This window comes from Heptranchias perlo, chromosome 29 (assembly GCF_035084215.1).
Source record: "Heptranchias perlo isolate sHepPer1 chromosome 29, sHepPer1.hap1, whole genome shotgun sequence".
NCBI lineage: Eukaryota > Metazoa > Chordata > Chondrichthyes > Hexanchiformes > Hexanchidae > Heptranchias > Heptranchias perlo.
The window spans coordinates 36,739,657-36,758,887 of NC_090353.1; the positions used below are offsets into that span (position 1 = coordinate 36,739,657).

General features: G+C 49.5%; 1 protein-coding gene across 1 annotated transcript in view; it reads left to right on the forward strand.

The window, feature by feature from the left end:
• The window catches only part of LOC137299644 (small conductance calcium-activated potassium channel protein 2-like), a 73,143-nt gene that overhangs the window by 27,591 nt on the left and 26,321 nt on the right, over positions 1 to 19,231 (forward strand). Inside the window, exons 3-6 of the mRNA XM_067968561.1 lie at positions 3,168 to 3,263; positions 8,671 to 9,089; positions 16,130 to 16,271; positions 17,862 to 17,972. Coding sequence (XP_067824662.1) covers positions 3,168 to 3,263; positions 8,671 to 9,089; positions 16,130 to 16,271; positions 17,862 to 17,972 — 768 coding nt within the window. The remainder of the gene's footprint in view (positions 1 to 3,167; positions 3,264 to 8,670; positions 9,090 to 16,129; positions 16,272 to 17,861; positions 17,973 to 19,231) is intronic.

The following is a 19,231-nucleotide window of genomic DNA, read 5'->3' on the forward strand; positions in this document are numbered from 1 at the left end:
CTCTAGTGTGTGTCTGAGGTTAGTGTTGTGTCTGCTCTAGTGTGTGTCTGAGGTTAGTGTTGATTGTATTCAGGTGGTGCGTATCAATTGGGGACTCTCTTGTATCCATTTATATGAGAGCTTATCTAGGGGGTGCAAGGTGTGTAATGGGGATCTCTGAGAATAGAGGCTTAGAAGCAACTGAAGACTAGGCTCTTGTGTTCTGCCCTTCACTACCTGGCTATCCAATTTATTACAGTTAGTGCTCTGTGTGCTCTACTGTATCTCTGAGGGCACTAGGGGAATCAAGGGATATGGGGATAGGGCGGGAAAGTGGAGTTGAGGTCGAAGATCAGCCATGATCTTGTTGAATGGCGGAGCAGGCTCGAGGGGCCGGATGGCCTACTCCTGCTCCTATTTCTTATGTTCTTAGTGCTCTGTCTGCTATAGTGTGTCTCTGAGGTTAGTGCTCTGTCTGCTCTAGTGTGTCTGAGGTTAATATAACCTGAATGGGCTGTTCCTGTGCTGTAAATTCTATGTAAGTTATTAAAAAGACAACTGAAAGATGTGGAGACAGAGGGAAGGGATTGGAGGGGATGGTGAAAAAATGGGTATAGTTTGGTTGTACAGAAACTTGCAGGGCAAATGCTAGCGTAGGCATGATTCTGGTAAACCCAGGACACAGAACTGGTCCTGCCTGTAAACACAAAGCCTTGGCGCAGTGGGTAACATTCTCAGCTCGGAGTCAGACAGTCATGGGTTCAAGCCGCATTCCAGAGACTTGAGCATGTAATCCAGGCTGATACTCCAGTGCAGTACTGAGGGAGTGCCGCACTGTCGGAGGTGACGCCTTTTGGATGAGACATTAAACTGAGGCCCTGTCTGCTCTCTCAGGTGGACGTAAAAGATCCCAAGGCACTATTCGAAGAAGAGCAGGGGAGTTCTCCCTGGACCCAATATTTATCCCTCGACCAACATCACTAAAACAGATTATCTGGTCATTTATCACATTGCTGTTTGTGGGATCTTGCTGTCCGTAAATTGGCTGCTGTGTTTCCCTACATTACAACAGTGACTGCACTTCAAAAAGTACTTAATTGGCTGTGAAGCACTTTGGGATGTCCTGAGGTTGTAATAGGAGCTATATAAATGCAAGTTGTTTCCTTTCACATTACCATGCTTATCGAAGCGTCAGATTACCCTGATAGTCACCCACTGAGACACTGAGTAAGTACGTCTCAATACACAGCACTCGATCATCACCTTCCTTATCTAACTAACTGACTTGATCGAAATGTGATCCCAGATATCGGGACTGAGTTACAAGGATAGGTTAAGGAATTTGAGCCAGGGAAAGTCAGTGAAAAGATTAACGAGAAAAATCTGGAGAGAGAAAGAGTTGAGGGATATGGAGAGAAGGTGGATAAGGTGGGATTGAGCGATATGGGGAGAAGGTGGGTAGGTGGGATTGATAGATATGGAGAGAAGGTGGGTAGGTGGGATTGATAGATATGGAGAGAAGGTGGGTAGGTGGGATTGAGCGATATGGAGAGAAGGTGGGTAGGTGGGATTGATCGATATGGAGTGTAGGTGGGTAGGTGGGATTGATGGATATGGAGAGTAGGTGGGTAGGTGGGATTGAGGGATATGGAGAGTAGGTGGGTAGGTGGGATTGATAGATATGGAGAGAATTTGGGTAGGTGGGATTGATAGATATGGAGTGTAGGTGGGTAGGTGGGATTGATGGATATGGAGAGAAGGTGGGTAGGTGGGATTGATAGATATGGAGAGTAGGTGGGTAGGTGGGATTGATAGATATGGAGTGTAGGTGGGTAGGTGGGATTGATGGATATGGAGAGAAGGTGGGTAGGTGGGATTGATAGATATGGAGAGTAGGTGGGTAGGTGGGATTGATAGATATGGAGTGTAGGTGGGTAGGTGGGATTGATGGATATGGAGAGAAGGTGGGTAGGTGGGATTGATAGATATGGAGAGTAGGTGGGTAGGTGGGATTGATAGATATGGAGTGTAGGTGGGTAGGTGGGATTGATGGATATGGAGAGAAGGTGGGTAGGTGGGATTGATAGATATGGAGAGTAGGTGGGTAGGTGGGATTGATAGATATGGAGTGTAGGTGGGTAGGTGGGATTGATGGATATGGAGAGAAGGTGGGTAGGTGGGATTGATAGATATGGAGTGTAGGTGGGTAGGTGGGATTGAGGGATATGGAGAGTAGGTGGGTAGGTGGGATTGAGGGATATGGAGAGTAGGTGGGTAGGTGGGATTGATCGATATGGAGAGAATTTGGGTAGGTGGGATTGATAGATATGGAGAGTAGGTGGGTAGGTGGGTTTGATAGATATGGAGTGTAGGTGGGTAGGTGGGATTGATGGATATGGAGAGAAGGTGGGTAGGTGGGATTGATAGATATGGAGAGTAGGTGGGTAGGTGGAATTGATAGATATGGAGAGAAGGTGGGTAGGTGGGATTGATAGATATGGAGAGAATTTGGGTAGGTGGGATTGATAGATATGGAGAGAAGGTGGGTAGGTGGGATTGATAGATATGGAGTGTAGGTGGGTAGGTGGGATTGATGGATATGGAGAGAAGGTGGGTAGGTGGGATTGATAGATATGGAGGGTAGGTGGGATTGATAGATATGGAGAGAAGGTGGGTAGGTGGGATTGATGGATATGGAGAGAAGGTGGGTAGGTGGGATTGATAGATATGGAGGGTAGGTGGGATTGATAGATATGGAGAGAAGGTGGGTAGGTGGGATTGATGGATATGGAGAGAAGGTGGGTAGGTGGGATTGATAGATATGGAGAGTAGGTGGGTAGGTGGGATTGATAGATATGGAGAGAAGGTGGGTAGGTGGGATTGATAGATATGGAGAGTAGGTGGGTAGGTGGGATTGATAGATATGGAGAGTAGGTGGGTAGGTGGGATTGATGGATATGGAGAGTAGGTGGGTAGGTGGGATTGATAGATATGGAGAGAAGGTGGGTTTTGATCAATCGAAAAAGGGATGTGGTTTGTTAAATGAAATGGCCATTTCTTGTTCCTAAAAATTCTTATCTTGGTGCCTGAACTTGCATTTTAGGGAGACAGTGTTTCAGACATTCCTGTCAGTTCTGCTGGGTAAGCCCTGTGCATGACTCTAAACATCTTTCTCTGTTGTATTGCAGGAGTCTCTGTATTCCCTCGCACTCAAATGCCTTATCAGCCTCTCCACTGTTATATTATTGGGTCTCATTGTTGTCTATCATGCTCGAGAGATTCAGGTAAGGGTCTCATTTTTCTTCCAAGCCTTTCCCCCTTTTCTCCGCACCGCCCCCGCCCCCGCCCCAGAATGTGCTGATTCTGAGTGGGCTGCAGGAGTCACAGTTCAGTTGGCCTCTCCTCAAGCGTGGGCTTGGATAGTGAGTGTCAGCAGGGTATTCAACCATGGGGAGCATCACAATCGAGCCTGACCCTGCCCTCATCCAATGCGTTAACTCTCTTAAGCTCACGCTCAAGCTCTCTCGCTCTTTCTCACATGCTCTCTTGGGCTCGCATGCTCTTGTGCTCTCTCTCGCACACTCTCGCACACTCTCTACAACTGCATGTCCTCACCCGACCTCTCTTTTTCTCCGGAGGTCACCGGACCTGGAAACCCCTGGGGAATCTACCGTTCCGTAGTTCGTGGCGATAATGAGGCCAATCGTAGCTCACTCTCTTGAGATCAGCTGAGCACAGATCAGGGGCGTAAAGTAAGGCCTTCCTAGTCCAAGGGGCCCAGCACCATCCTGGGTGCAGAATTTGTTTACTGCGGCCAGAGGGGATGCCCTGGGCTGGGCTATTCCTAGCCAGACCTAAGCGAGTGATGGCCAGCTCTTCTGTACAAATCAATGACAGACATGGGCCGTTTCATCCACGGAATGAACTGTTCCGATTATTTTAACAGGAGAGCTAATCTTTAAAAGATCCTTTTCAAAACTGCTTTTGGACCAAGTCCAGCCCAACTTCAATAATTCATTCAGGATTAGCCTGACTTTCTTCTCTCTCCCTCCCATTTAATCATTTATTCTGTGACTGGATGCAGAGGAACAAAGGAAACACAGAGTGGAGTTTTGGGCACCGTTCTCAGGGCGAGGGCACTGAGCGTTGGTGCAGAAACACTTGGCCGCCAATTATTACCGTTTCCCCTTGTGCTGCCGCAAACTTCCTGGCCCGTGCGGGGGACCAATAGACCCAGCTCTTTCAGAACCTCCAATGGCCACTCTTGGGGTCCAGGTAAAGCTGGGCTCCGGTACCTTCTGAAGGACAGAGCCAGTCCCTTTCACGTTGTCAGGTCCTGTCAATCGTGCACCGAGAACGGCTTAAAAAAGTTCACAACAACAGCTTGCATTTATATAGCGCCTTTAACGTAGTAAAACGTCCCAAGGCGCTTCACAGGAGCGATTGTCAGACAAAATTTGACGCCGAGCCACATAAGGAGATATTAGGACAGGTGACCAAAAGCTTGGTCAAAGAGGGAGGTTTTAAGGAGCCTCTTAAAGGAGGAGAGAGAGGCGGAGAGGTTTAGGGAGGGAATTCCAGAACTTAGGGCCTAGGCAGCTGAAGGCACGGCCGCCAATGATGGAGCGATTAAAATCGGGGATGTACAAGAGGCCAGAATTGGAGGAGCGTGGAGATCTCGGCGGGTTGGATCTTACAACACAGAAGAAGGCTGTTCAGCCCATCATGCCTGTGCCTGCCCTTTGAAAGTGCGATCCAATTAGTCCCACTTCCCCTGCTGTTTTATTTTGTCTTTCTACTGTCTAAATCCTGAATCCTTTTGTACATGGCCCAAAATTCCGATCGGGCTGTACAGAAACCAAATAGATCCGTTTGAATGGAGGCTGGAAAATGGGAGGGGGGGGAGGGGGAGAAATCCCGGCGCAGCCAGGTTCTACCCCAATTTTTTTTTGACCTGAGCTATTTTCCAGAGAGAGAAGGGGGTGTCATGGGGGCGAATCTTCCTCCTCTCCTCCCCACATCAAGGGAATGGGACTGAGACGAGTCAAGGCGGAGCTCCATGAGGATGGACTTGTTGGGCGACCAATGGTGGGAGTGTGGGGGCGGGGCGGTTGGAGGCAGGAGGTCATGTGATGAAACCTCCAGGAATACGTCCAACCAGAGTTGACAACGTGAGTCGGGAACCAACCCAACATGGTTAAAAATTATTTCCTTGCGGGGCATGGAAGAGCTGGTGTGCTTCTCAGGGCCTCATTAAGAAATATTAGGCCTCCCCTGCCACGATCTCGCGCCCCCGCCCCTCTCCCCCCACCATCGCGGGTACCCTCCCCACGGGAAATCATGGCAGCTGATCCCACAGACCTACCCACTCGGAAGATGGCCTCCGGGCCATGTCAATTTGCTGGACTTCTCACCTAGAACAGGTGTGAAGTAGGCCAGCGGGAGTTAAAATCCCCCCCCCCCTCCCTCCCCGGGCCTCCCTTTTTTTGCTGCAGTTTTGAACTGACACCAAAACTCACCCGGCGAAAACTGCCCCCACCACCCCCCCCACCCTCTTGCCTCTTGGTTAAAATCGGGTTGGGGGGGGGGTCGGCCTAAGTTTTTTACTTCAGGTCATCCTTAATTAGGAGTCCAAAACTAGGGGTCATAAATATAAGATAGTCACCAATAAATCCAATAAGGAATTCAGGAGAAACGTTTTTGCCCAGAGCGAGTGGTGAGAACGTGGAGCGTATTCTGGTCGTAATCCCAGAGCTTTGATCCGACGACACTTGTCCACAGTTTGATTTACCTGATAAAGTTAGGCCATTTGTGCTAAACACTCTCCTCTCACTGTCCCATCTGTGCGGAAACCCTTACATTCTGTTCCTCTGTGTGTCTGGAACTCTCCCCAGCTGTAGGTCACATTTAATCAGAAATCCACTGTCCCCCCCCCTCCCCCTCCCCCCGTTGGTAGCCGTTCAGTTTCCATTCACCAGCAGGGCCATATTAAAAGTTCTTGGGACTTTGAACAATCGGGGCCCTCTGATCTCCCCCTCCCCCACCCCGATCCATTAAAACATCCCCTCTATAACCTACAGTGTTTACTCCAATTGCTCAGTTCCAAAGGGATTTAAAACTAGACATCTTCGAAATAATGTGTAAAATATGTTAATGTATTCAGTGAAGCATTAAATTTCTGAAGATTTATGTCTAAACAGCCAGGTTAATTGAAAAACATTCCTATTAAAATAATTTCTCGTGGAATTATCTGACAGCTCTATCACCAGCATTTCCGGATTTCAACATGTAACCTGCATTAAATATTTATTTTTCTCATTTATTAGGTGTCGGCCGCGGCTCAGCGGGCAGTGCTCTCTCCTCTGAGTCAGAAGGTTATGGTTTTAAGTCCCACTCCAGAGGCTTGAGCCCGTAATCCAGGCTGACACCCCCGGTGCCAGTACTGAGGGAGCGCCGCACTGTCGGAGGTGCCGTCTTTCGGATGAGACGTTAAACCGAGGCCCCGTCTGCCCTCTCGGGTGGGCGTAAAAGATCCCACGGCCACTATTGGAAGAAGAGCAGGGGAGTTCTCCCCGGTGTCCTGGGCCAATATTTATCCCACAACCAATGTCACTAAAATGGATTAACTGGTCATTTATCTCATTACTGTTTGTGGGATCTTGCTTTGCACTTATTATCTCCGTGTTTCCTACATTACAACATTGACTACACTTCAAGAGTACCTCAATGGCTGTAAAGTGCTTTAGGACGTCCTGAGGTCATGAAAGGTGCTATATAAATGCAAGTTCATTCTTGCTTTATTTAAATATCTGTCCCCTTCACTTTTGCCTCTTGTCCTCCCCTTTCCCCTCCTTTTGGTCAGTCATTCCTGTGAAGGGGCTTCTCCCCTTGACCATTCCCAGTTCTGGTGCAGGGTTCTACCCGGTGAGGGGCTGCCAACTCTGCTTGGTCATAGTCCAGGGGGTTGTGTCACATGACCTGCAACCGGCCCCCTCCCCCCCACTCCCGCCATTGGCCGTCCGACATGTCCATCCTCGCGATGCCCCGCCTTCCCATGGCCAATTGGAAAAAGAACGGAGTCCTGGTTACTCTGATTGGATGAATCTTCACTGTTGGTCAAACAGCCATTTTTCCCCATTTCCAATATTTTTATAAAGTGTTTAAAGAAAATGAAAAAACACAAACGAGGTTTTTAATGCTATGATTTTTGTCCCGGGTGTTGCTCGCAGGAGGGCCCTGGAGATTAATCTCTGTCCTGGAGTCTCCAGGAATTAATGCCGGAAGGTTTGATAACCCCTCACACCCAGTGCATCAACTCCTCTCTGCCCCTCACTGAGAGAATCTGCTTGTACATTTTTCCAGCACCTACTACTTTTTTTTAAAATTGAGATTTCCAGTATTGGTAGACGATGGTGTAAAAAGATCCTTTTCAGCCAGCCCTGATGTGTGAAACCATTCGTGGTGTTGCAGTGAAATCTCTCTCCCTGGATTGACAGCACATTATCTGCAATGTGGCCCTCTGGGATTGAGATGGAAGCTGCTTTGAACGGGCGGGATGGGAGCGAGGGTGGAGGAGGAGGAGGAGGAGGAGGGGGGAGGTGGGGGGAGAGGAATGTGATGGTCTAGAAGATTCCACAGGCAACAATGAAACCACCTGCATTGTAAGTGCTGTGTCAGAGAGTGTTAGAGTAAGAGCTCCTGTATTCAGTGACCAGGCTGCTCACTACAATAAATAATTGAGAACATTGCTTGCGATTGAGAACGATGCTTTTGAGTTTAAAGCACGGATCAAGAGTTTCTCACAATAGGAGTGAAAGCGAATTGATTTATTACCTTGCTGTTGAAAGTCGGACACACATGTCCTGCCCTTGCCCAGTTGATGAGATGGATCCGTTTCGAGGCCTCTCTAATCCCTGGAGACCTCGGTCGCAAATTGGTCCCAACCTCTCCCTATCGGAACCAGGCAATTATTTTTTTAATCCTATCAGGTCGACACTCGAGGGAGAAAGGGGAGGGGAAATAGAAAGGGAAATATGTGGATGTGGGAAATCTGAAATAAAAACTGAAAATGCTGGAAACACTCAGCAGGTCGGGCAGCATCTGTGGGGAGTGAAACAGAGTTAACATTACTGATCGATGGCCTTTCATCAGGTCTGGAAGATGTTAGAAATGAACAGCTTTTAAACCAGTCCAGAGCCAGGGAAAAGTGGGAGGGGAAGGGATAATCTGTGATCATTTTTGTCGTTTAATCACTTCTGCTCTCCATTCGATCACAGACTCTCCCTTTTTGTGATCCAATTGAGGTGTTTAAGATGATTAAAGGATTTGATAGTGTAGATAGAGAGAAACTATTTCCTCTGGTGGGAGAGTCCAGAACAAGGGGGAATAATCTTAAAATTTGAGCCAGGCCGTTCAGGGGTGATGTTAGGAAGCATTTCTTCACACAAAGGGGAGTGGAAATCTGGAACTCTCTCCCCCAAAAAGACTGTTGAGGCTGGGGGTCAATTTCAAAACTGAGTTTGATAGATTTTTGTTAGGTGAAGGTATTAAGGGTTACGGAACCAAGGCAGGTAAATGGAGTTAAGCCATTATCTAATTGAATGGAGGAACAGGCTCGAGGGGCTGAATGGCCCCCTCCTGTTCCTATGACTCCCTTGGGATTAATTCTGCCGTCTGTTTCTTGGCTTCCAGCTCTTCATGGTGGACAATGGAGCTGATGACTGGAGAATAGCCATGACTTACGAAAGGATATTTTTCATCTGCTTGGAGCTGCTGGTGTGTGCGATCCACCCAATCCCCGGGCAATATATCTTCACATGGACAGCACGCCTATCCTTCAGCTACACGATGTCAATGGCTAACGCAGATGTGGACATTATCCTCTCCATCCCTATGTTTCTAAGACTCTATCTCATCGCCAGGGTTATGTTGCTCCACAGTAAACTCTTTACGGACGCCTCGTCTCGAAGTATCGGAGCGCTCAACAAGATAAACTTCAACACTCGCTTTGTGATGAAGACTCTCATGACAATTTGCCCAGGGACCGTGCTCCTGGTCTTTAGTATCTCCTCGTGGATTATAGCTGCTTGGACCGTACGCGTGTGCGAGAGGTAAGGCAAACCCGTGCAGTTCTTCTCCCCGGGGCTCCTCCTCCTCCCTCTCCTGAGGGCGCTGGCTCTCGCTGGGGCTCCAAACCTTCCGGCCACTGCTCCACCCTCCGGTACCTCACCCCAGGGGGCGTTCTTCAAGTGTGAGCCTAGATGGGGAACCTCAGCGGGGGGGGGGCTTTAACTGTGTGGCGGATGTGGAGGGGGGAGTACGAACACAATCAAGTTGTAGAGTCCAAGTGAGACTCTTTTCTTTCAATTGCCAGGGCATTTTCATTGATCCCGAGCTCCCAGTGAGGAGCTACACTCAGAGCACTGGTCGGAGTGAGGATCAGTTCTCCAAACCGCACTCCCTCTGAGTGTTGATGACCGTCGGCAGTGCGGGGATCGGGGATTTACCTTCTGGTGTTTATTTAGTGAATTTTATGTTCGTCAAGGTGATGTCAGAACTGCAAAGGGAAATATTTTCCCTATTCTCCCGATGAGAGTGCTCAGAGCAAGTACAGCACGGGTTAGATACAGAGTAAAGGTGTGTGTGTGTGTGTGTGTCTTTCTCTGTGCCTGCATGTGTGTGTGTGTGTGTGTCTGTCCGTCTGTATCCGTGTGTGTCTGTCTGTCCGTCCGCCTGTGTGTGTGTGTGTGTCCTTCCGTCCGTCTCCGTGTGTGTGTGTGTGTGTGTGCTCCCGCATGTGTGCGTGTCCCCGTGTGTGCGTCTGTCTGCTTGCCTCCGCCTCCGTGTGTCTGTCTCCGTGGTGTGTCTGTCTCTGTCTCCGTGGTGTGTCTGTCTCTGTGTGTCTGTGTGTGTGTGTGTCTGTGTGTCTGTGTGTGTCTGTGTGTGTGTGTCTCTGTGTGTCTCTGTGTGTGTGTGTGTGTGTGTCTGTGTGTGTCTCCGTGTGTCTCTGTGTGTGTGTCTCTGTGTGTCTGTGTGTGTGTGTCTGTGTGTGTGTGTCTCCGTGTGTGTCTCCGTGTGTGTGTCTCCGTGTGTGTGTCTCTGTGTGTGTGTCTCTGTGTGTGTGTGTGTGAGTGTGTCCTTGTTCACTCTGTCTGTTTCAATCTCTTGTTCCTACATGTGTTTCTCTCTCTCTCTCTCTCTCTCCCACTAGCTCAATCTCCCTCTCTCTGTCACGCTCATTCCATCGTTCTCCCTGTCACACTCACCCGATCCCATTCCCTCTGTCACACTCACCCCATATCTGTGTCACCTAGCAGGACTTACACACAATAATTTGGTCACCGCCCCCCTCCAACAGACCATTCCTATTCCGATGTTAACACAGGTCGATGTACTGCTGGAAAACTGTGGGTCTTGGATTTCACCTTGAGATTCAAAATCCAATATTAACGAATCAGAAAATATCACATCCTCCAGCCTCCCTTTAAACAAGTGAATCCATTTCTTGTCCACTGAGCGAGTCTGAGTCTTGTGCAGATTCCTCATCACCTCCGTTGATTTAGAAGCAGCATTTGCCACCGATTTGCCCCCTGCCCTTACCTCGTCTACATCTTCCAGCAGTCCCTGTTGGGTGTGGGTTTGTACTGGGGGGGGGGGTCACTGTGGGTGTGATTTTGTACTGGGGGGGGTCACTGTGGGTGTGATTTTGTACTGGGGGGGGTCACTGTGAGTGTGATTTTGTACTGGGGGGGGTCACTGTGGGTGTGATTTTGTACTGGGGGGGGTCACTGTGAGTGTGTTTTTGTACTGGGGGGGTCACTGTGGGTGTGATTTTGTACTGGGGGGGTCACTGTGGGTGTGATTTTGTACTGGGGGGGTCACTGTGGGTGTGATTTTGTACTGGGGGGGGTCACTGTGGGTGTGATTTTGTACTGGGGGGGGGTCACTGTGAGTGTGATTTTGTACTGGGGGGGTCACTGTGAGTGTGATTTTGTACTGGGGGGGTCACTGTGGGTGTGATTTTGTACTGGGGGGGGGGTCACTGTGGGTGTGATTTTGTACTGGGGGGGGGTCACTGTGGGTGTGATTTTGTGTTGGGGGGGTCACTGTGAGTGTGATTTTGTACTGGGGGGGGTCACTGTGGGTGTGATTTTGTACTGGGGGGGTCACTGTGGGTGTGGGTTTGTACTGGGGGGGTCACTGTGGGTGTGGGTTTGTACTGGGGGGGGGTCACTGTGGGTGTGGGTTTGTACTGGGGGGGGGTCACTGTGGGTGTGATTTTGTACTGGGGGGGTCACTGTGGGTGTGGGTTTGTACTGGGGGGGGGTCACTGTGGGTGTGATTTTGTACTGGGGGGGTCACTGTGGGTGTGGGTTTGTACTGGGGGGGGTCACTGTGTGTTTGTACTGGGGGGGTCACTGGTGTGGGTTTGTACCGGGGTGGGGGTCACTGTGGGTGTGGGTTCGTACCGGTGGGGGGTCACTGGTGTGGGTTTGTACCGGTGGGGGGTCACTGGTGTGGGTTTGTACCGGGGTGGGGGTCACTGTGGGTGTGGGTTTGTACCGGTGGGGGGGTCACTGTGGGTGTGGGTTTGTACCGGGGTGGGGGTCACTGTGGGTGTGGGTTTGTACCGGGGTGGGGGTCACTGTGGGTGTGGGTTTGTACCGGTGGGGGGAGTCACTGTGGGTGTGGGTTTGTACCGGGGTGGGGGTCACTGTGGGTGTGGGTTTGTACCGGTGGGGGGAGTCACTACTGTGTGGCCATTTGTTGTAATTCAATATTGGGTATCAGTTTGAATTGAACGGCCAATGCTGGAAAATTTTGGGGTTACTGTTGGTTATAATTTTACAGTGGAAAAGGGAAAGTTTCAAATTAATTTTAAAAAAAACCAAAACATTTTAATACTTCATTCCTGGCTAAAGCCTGTTCTGGGCGCTCTGCGCGTTGCTCTGCGGGCGCTCTGCTGGCGCTCTGCGCGCTGCTCTGCGGGCGCTCTGCGTCTGGTGGCACCTTAAACAGTGAAGTGTGTTCAGCTTTTGTTTTCTCTTTCACTGCAAATCCCAGGTGAAGGGCCGAGGCTCACAGTGTAGGACATCAGAAAGGTTAGAAAGAGGTGAGAAGAGGAGATAAATGGAGGAGATAATGTTCAGCAGACACAGGAGAGTGATTAAAAGAATGAGATGGGGTGTGAGAATGCAAAATGTCTACCATCTCAACCTGGTCACTTCAGGGTAAAATGGACCTCCCCCCTTATCGAGATTCTCCAATCGGAATTATTTCACCGCTGGTGTTAAAATATCAACTCAACAGTTTGCTCATTCCAAACTTCTCTCTGTTAGAGATCGACGTGCAGTGAAATCTGAAATTCACAGCAGTTCATTGAGTGTCAGAGGGAGAAAGCGTTCAAGATGTCAGGTGTGGCTCAGTCGGTAGCACTCTGTACCCTTGAACTAGGGCAGGTGGATCACAGGCCAGGTTTGCTGCTATTGAGGGTTAACCTCGCTGGAAGGTGTGCCTGTTATACGAAGACACGGGATGTTTTTCGTGCTGCTCTCTCCAACGGTCGGGTTGGAAATAATGAAAGTCAGTCCAGTGTTGACATTCTGTACATGTGACTGAACCGTTCAAGATCTACTGGACGGGGTTCAGTCAACCGTGAGAAACTGTGTTAGCTCTCTGTCTTCAGTGAGGCATTGAGTTGAAGGAGCCAATTGCCAAGAAAGGAAATCAAAGGGGGCTGTGAAGGCCAAATCAGAACTTAATTATCTAGAAAAAAAATGGGTTCCTTTTCCAAGAAAAATAGCAGCATTTCTCATTATCAGAGCAATTCTCCAAGGGAATTAAAGGGAATGGTGCCCACGAACAAACTGGTCCATTAAAAACACGCTATTAGGGCAGCTTGGCACAGCTATTTACAACAATGATCTCTTGTTTCTGATCTTGGTTCTACTGGATTTCAGAGTCTGAATCCAGAATAGTCCCAGTTCAGTCCTGGTTCTGTTTCTGAACCTGCAGTGACTGATTTTTTCCTGACCAGTACTGTACCCCCATGTTATACAGTGACAGACCTGTACCCACCAGTACTGTACCCCAGTGTTATACAGTGACAGACCTGTACCCACCAGTACTGTACCCCCGTGTTATACAGTGACAGACCTGTACCCACCAGTACTTTACCCCAGTGTTATACAGTGACAGACCTGTACCCACCAGTACTGTACCCCAGTGTTATACAGTGACAGACCTGTACCCACCAGTACTGTACCCCCGTGTTATACAGTGACAGACCTGTACCCACCAGTACTGTACCCCCATGTTATACAGTGACAGACCTGTACCCACCAGTACTGTACCCCCGTGTTATACAGTGACAGACCTGTACCCACCAGTACTGTACCCCAGTGTTATACAGTGACAGACCTGTACCCACCAGTACTGTACCCCAGTGTTATACAGTGACAGACCTGTACCCGCCAGTACTGTACCCGTTATACAGTGACAGACCTGTGCCCACCAGTACTGTACCCCCGTGTTATACAGTGACAGACCTGTGCCCACCAGTACTGTACCCCAGTGATATACAGTGACAGACCTGTGCCCATCAAACTGCACCCCAGTGTTATACAGTGACAGACCTGTACCCACCAGTACTGTACCCCAGTGTTATACAGTGACAGACCTGTACCCACCAGTACTGTACCCCCATGTTATACAGTGACAGACCTGTACCCCCCAGTACTGTACCCCAGTGTTATACAGTGACAGACCTGTACCCACCAGTACTGTACCCCCGTGTTATACAGTGACAGACCTGTACCCACCAGTACTGTACCCCCGTGTTATACAGTGACAGACCTGTACCCACCAGTACTGTACCTCAGTGTTATACAGTGACAGACCTGTACCCGCTAGTACTGTACCCGTTATACAGTGACAGACCTGTGCCCACCAGTACTGTACCCCCGTGTTATACAGTGACAGACCTGTGCCCACCAGTACTGTACCCCAGTGATATACAGTGACAGACCTGTGCCCACCAATACTGCACCCCAGTGTTATACAGTGACAGACCTGTACCCACCAGTACTGTACCCCAGTGATATACAGTGACAGACCTGTGCCCACCAAACTGCACCCCAGTGTTATACAGTGACAGACCTGTACCCACCAGTACTGTACCCCAGTGTTATACAGTGACAGACCTGTACCCACCAGTACTGTACCCCCATGTTATACAGTGACAGACCTGTACCCCCCAGTACTGTACCCCAGTGTTATACAGTGACAGACCTGTACCCACCAGTACTGTACCCCCGTGTTATACAGTGACAGACCTGTACCCACCAGTACTGTACCCCCGTGTTATACAGTGACAGACCTGTACCCACCAGTACTGTACCCCAGTGTTATACAGTGACAGACCTGTACCTGCTAGTACTGTACCCGTTATACAGTGACAGACCTGTGCCCACCAGTACTGTACCCCCGTGTTATACAGTGACAGACCTGTGCCCACCAGTACTGTACCCCAGTGATATACAGTGACAGACCTGTGCCCACCAATACTGCACCCCAGTGTTATACAGTGACAGACCTGTACCCACCAGTACTGTACCCCAGTGTTATACAGTGACAGACCTGTGCCCACCAGTACTGTACCCCAGTGATATACAGCGTGAAATGCTTTCTGCAGACACAGCTCAAGTTTGGAAGGACTGAATCTAGAATTGTCCTGCTGGGTGTTTTTCACAGCTCTGAGAGCCGCAGTCAAGATATTTCACACCCACCATCGGTCTTCGCTGCAAAACTGCGACAAACGTCTGATGTGCATAATGATATCATTGCCTCCACCGCAGTGAATTGTGGGGTATCTGGATCTACAACAACCATTTATATAGCGCCTATATAAAATTTGTCACCGAGCCACGTAAAGAGACGGGTGTCCAAAAGCTTGGCCAAAGAGGTAGGTTTTAAGGATCATCTTAGAGGAGAGAGAGGTAGAGAGACGGAAAGATTTAAAGAGGGAATTCCAGAGCTTAGGGCCTAGGCAGCTGAAGGCACGGCCGCCAATGGTGGAGCGATTAAAATCAGGAATGGACAAGAGACCAGAATTGGAGGAGTGCATAGATCTCGGAGGGTTGTAGGGCTGGAGGAGGTTACAGAGATAGGGAGGGGGGAGGCCATGGAGAGATTTGAACACAAGGGTGAGAATTCATATGTGGATTATTCTCCCTGACCATGGAAACCAGGCAGGAACTGACATGGTTCGCTGGTATGGTTGTGTCCATTTTCTATAATGTTACACTGCATGTTGGAGCCTTGATTTCAACTGATTTCTGACCATCCAGTTGGGATTAACCCTTTGACCACTGGCAAGTCCTGCTAACTGCCCTCCCCAGGTGGCCATTGGTCAAGAGTCCAGCTCACGCACTATGACCCTGAAATAAACCCTAATATTACAGTAAGAAAGATTTGCAATTGCCAGGAACAGCTTTAAAATTATATGCTACCAAAATATATTAGTTTTAACACTTAAGTTGAAAAAAAAGTTTGTTATGAGACTTCACTTGTCTACAGGTTTTTTCCATTTTCTGTCAGAGTCTTGGCTCTGGTATAACACAGTTCTGCTCTATCTTTGCTGTACCTCCTCAGTCATCCAGCTTCATGTTGAATGGAACTTTACTTCAGTCCTTGATTGGCTTGTACAGCAGTGTAGTGAACTACACTACTCTCAGCCCTTCAGATGGATTCAGTGAAGAAAAGGCATATAGGCGTTTTTCGGTGAGGTGCCTGGTGCCCTGGTACCTTGTGTGAGTTGGGCTCACGACTGGGGGCCATAAATATAAGATAGTCACTAATAAACCCAATGGGGAATTCAGGAGAAACTTCTTTACCCAGAGAGTGGTGAGAATGTGGAACTCGCTCCCACAAGGAGTAGTTGAGGCGAATAGTGTAGATGGATTTAAGGGGAAGCTGGATAAACACATGAGGGAGAAAGGAATAGAAGGATATGGTGATAGGGTGAGATGCAGTAGGGAGGGAGGAGGCTCGTGTGGAGCATAAACACCAGCATGGACCTGTTGGGCCGAATGGCCTGTTTCTGTGCTGTACATTCTATGTAATAATGCTCTTCTGCTCTAAACCCTAACAGATACCACGATACACAGGAAGTCACCAGCAACTTTTTGGGAGCGATGTGGCTAATTTCAATCACGTTTCTGTCGATTGGATATGGTGATATGGTGCCTCATACATACTGTGGGAAAGGAGTCTGCCTGCTGACAGGGATCATGGTAAGATTTTATGATAAAATGACAGTAAACAACCAGAATAATTCCACATATTAGGAATGTGGATTGGGGGAGATGGCGAGAAGGTGGGGTTGGGGGAGATGGCGAGAAGGTGGGGTTGGGGGAGATGGCGAGAAGGTGGGGTTGGGGGAGATGGCGAGAAGGTGGGGTTGGGGGAGATGGCGAGAAGGTGGGGTTGGGGGAGATGGCGAGATGATGAGTCAGTGGGGTTGATCTATGAAAAAGAAACTTGTTTGTCTAATAACTTTTTCCTGTTCATATAAATTCCCGTGTTCCCGTCATATATTCTGTGTGCCAAACCTTAAGTGGCTAATGAACATCAATATGATTAAAATTAATGTTTGCACCAAGTTTCTAAAGAGGCTGCCTCTCCATGAACATGTCCCCATAAACATGGGGTCAGATTTCATATGTGAGGTTCCGATAACCAGATTCACCTCCATCACCATCAATTCCCCGACTGTCACCGAGCATGTTTGACATCAAGTGGCGGATGAGCCAGAATATCCTGCAGCACAAGTCTGCGGCCACCCTGATTGGCCTGTCCCAGACGCTCCGCACCTGGGTATCCTCTCAAGTTGACGTCCCCGGCCTGTGCATTCCTCCTTCTTCAATGTTTCTGTAGAGATTGAAGAGCTGGGTTGTAATTAGAAGCGAGTGGAGGGTTGTTGGAATTGATTGAGCAGCAGCCACCGTAAGCGCCAGGATGCAGGACTTGACAAACCACCAGGGAATTAACCCTTTGGTCGAGGAAGGGCACAGGGCATGGGTGGGGGGGGGGGGTGATTAGCCAGTGTGTGGAGGGGGAGAAGGGGTAGTTAGAACAAACAATGAAGGCACAATGCCTGGGGGTAATGACAGTTTGGTTTAGTAGCCATATTTACTGACCCTTCCACCAGTTGATTAAATGCTACTATCAGTAACCCACTGGGGGCGAGATTGGTCTGGGGCAATAGCCAATCAGCAGCCCCGCTTTACACCTCACCCGATTTCCTGTTCTGTTGACTTCAATCAGGACGGAGTCTAAAACTGGCGGCTGATTCGCTATCGCCTGTTTTTTGCGTTATCGCCCGAGACCAATTCAATGCCCATTGAGGGTAAGGGGTCACCAATTCTGGTTGGACATGTACCCAGAGGTTTCATCACATGACCTCCCCTCCTGCCTCCAACCGCCCCACCCCCCTACTCTCCCGCCATTGGTCGCCCAACATGTCCATCCTTGCGGAGTCAAGCCTTCCCACGGCCAATCAGAAAGCGAACAGAGTCTTCTTTACCTGATTGGATCATTCTTGACTGTCAGTCAAACAGCCATATCTCCCCTCCCCCACCCCCCTCCCCCATCTCCGATATTTTTTAGAATTGAAAGCGTTCAAAGAAAATGAAGAACAATCACACACAATTTTTTTTTAACGCCCGCTATGATCTTTCTCCCGGGTTTATTCTTCCAAGAGATGAATCTTTAATTGCTGGAGACTCCAGGACTATCCTGGAGGGTTGGTGACCGTGACTGAGGGCCCGCTGGGAGCTTGTGTACTTGTATATTTGTGTATTGTGCTTTTGTTTCTCTTGAAGGGAGCTGGCTGTACGGCGCTTGTGGTCGCTGTGGTTGCAAGGAAATTAGAACTTACCAAAGCTGAGAAGCACGTGCACAACTTCATGATGGACACGCAGCTAACAAAGCGGGTAAGAGCCTGTCACAACCGGGCGCGGAGAGACGACCCTAGGGGCCTGTGTTGACTGTTCCTGGAGCGAAGAGCCCCCTCCAGCCATTTTGAGACCCCCTCCAGCCATTTTGAAATCCTACCGGCCTCATTGAAATCTGGCAAATGGATCAGGGCTTCGAGATTAGGCCGGCCCGAAAGCCAGCAAGGGTGTGGGAGGGTGGGGGGTGCGTCGCAATTGTGGAAGGTGGGGCTCCCTGAGGGTCAGCAGCCCCAGGTTACTCCTGCTCCTCCAGGGCCCGTAAAAATAATTGGACGCTGACCTTTGGCCGACCCTCTTTTTCATCGCCCGTGGGACTAGTCGGAGTGAGCTCGGTGCAGGCTCCGACCTAACATGGCAATCAAAGTCCTGTTTACATTGCAGGACCCCCGCTCCGATTTCTATATTGAAAGGGGCCTATTGCCTGAAACAGGCGGGCGCTTTGGACACCCGACGGTAGGCCCCTTTCAAAATGGCGCCAGCCGCGTTGCCGGTGGTAACGGGGGTGGGGGGGGGTGTAAGGCTCCCGACCCCATATCGAGGTCATTACCGCCCCGTTAACGCCAGGAGAAGGGGCTCAAAATCATCCCCACACGTTTTTTGTCAGTGATCATTGGAAAGGCAACATGGATTGGAAACCATGGCTAATCTTCCTTTTATTCTCTTTCTATTATCCAAAGGAACAATAGAAGGAAAGAATTTGCATTTATATTACACCTTATTGCACCCTCGGGAAATCCCAAAATGTTTTATAACCAGTGAAGTACTCTTTGAAGTGGAGTCACTGTTGTAATGCAGCCAATTTGCACACAGCAAGATCCACAAACAGCAATGAGATAACAACAAGATAATCTGTTTTAATGATGTTGGTTGAGGGATAAATATTGGCCCAGGACACCGGGGAGAACTCCCCCGCTGTTCTTCGAAATAGTGCCATGGGATCTTTCACATCCACCTGAGAGGGCAGACAGGGCCTCGGTTTAACGTCTCATCCAAAAGATAGTACCTCCGACAGTGCAGCGTTCCCTCAGTGCTGACCCTCCGACAGTGCTGACCCTCCGACAGTGCAGCGCTCCCTCAGTGCTGACCCTCCGACAGTGCAGCGCTCCCTCAGTACTGACCCTCCGACAGTGCGGCGCTCCCTCAGTACTGACCCTCCGACAGTGCAGCGCTCCCTCAGTGCTGACCCTCCGACAGTGCAGCGCTCCCTCAGTACTGACCCTCCGACAGTGCAGCGCTCC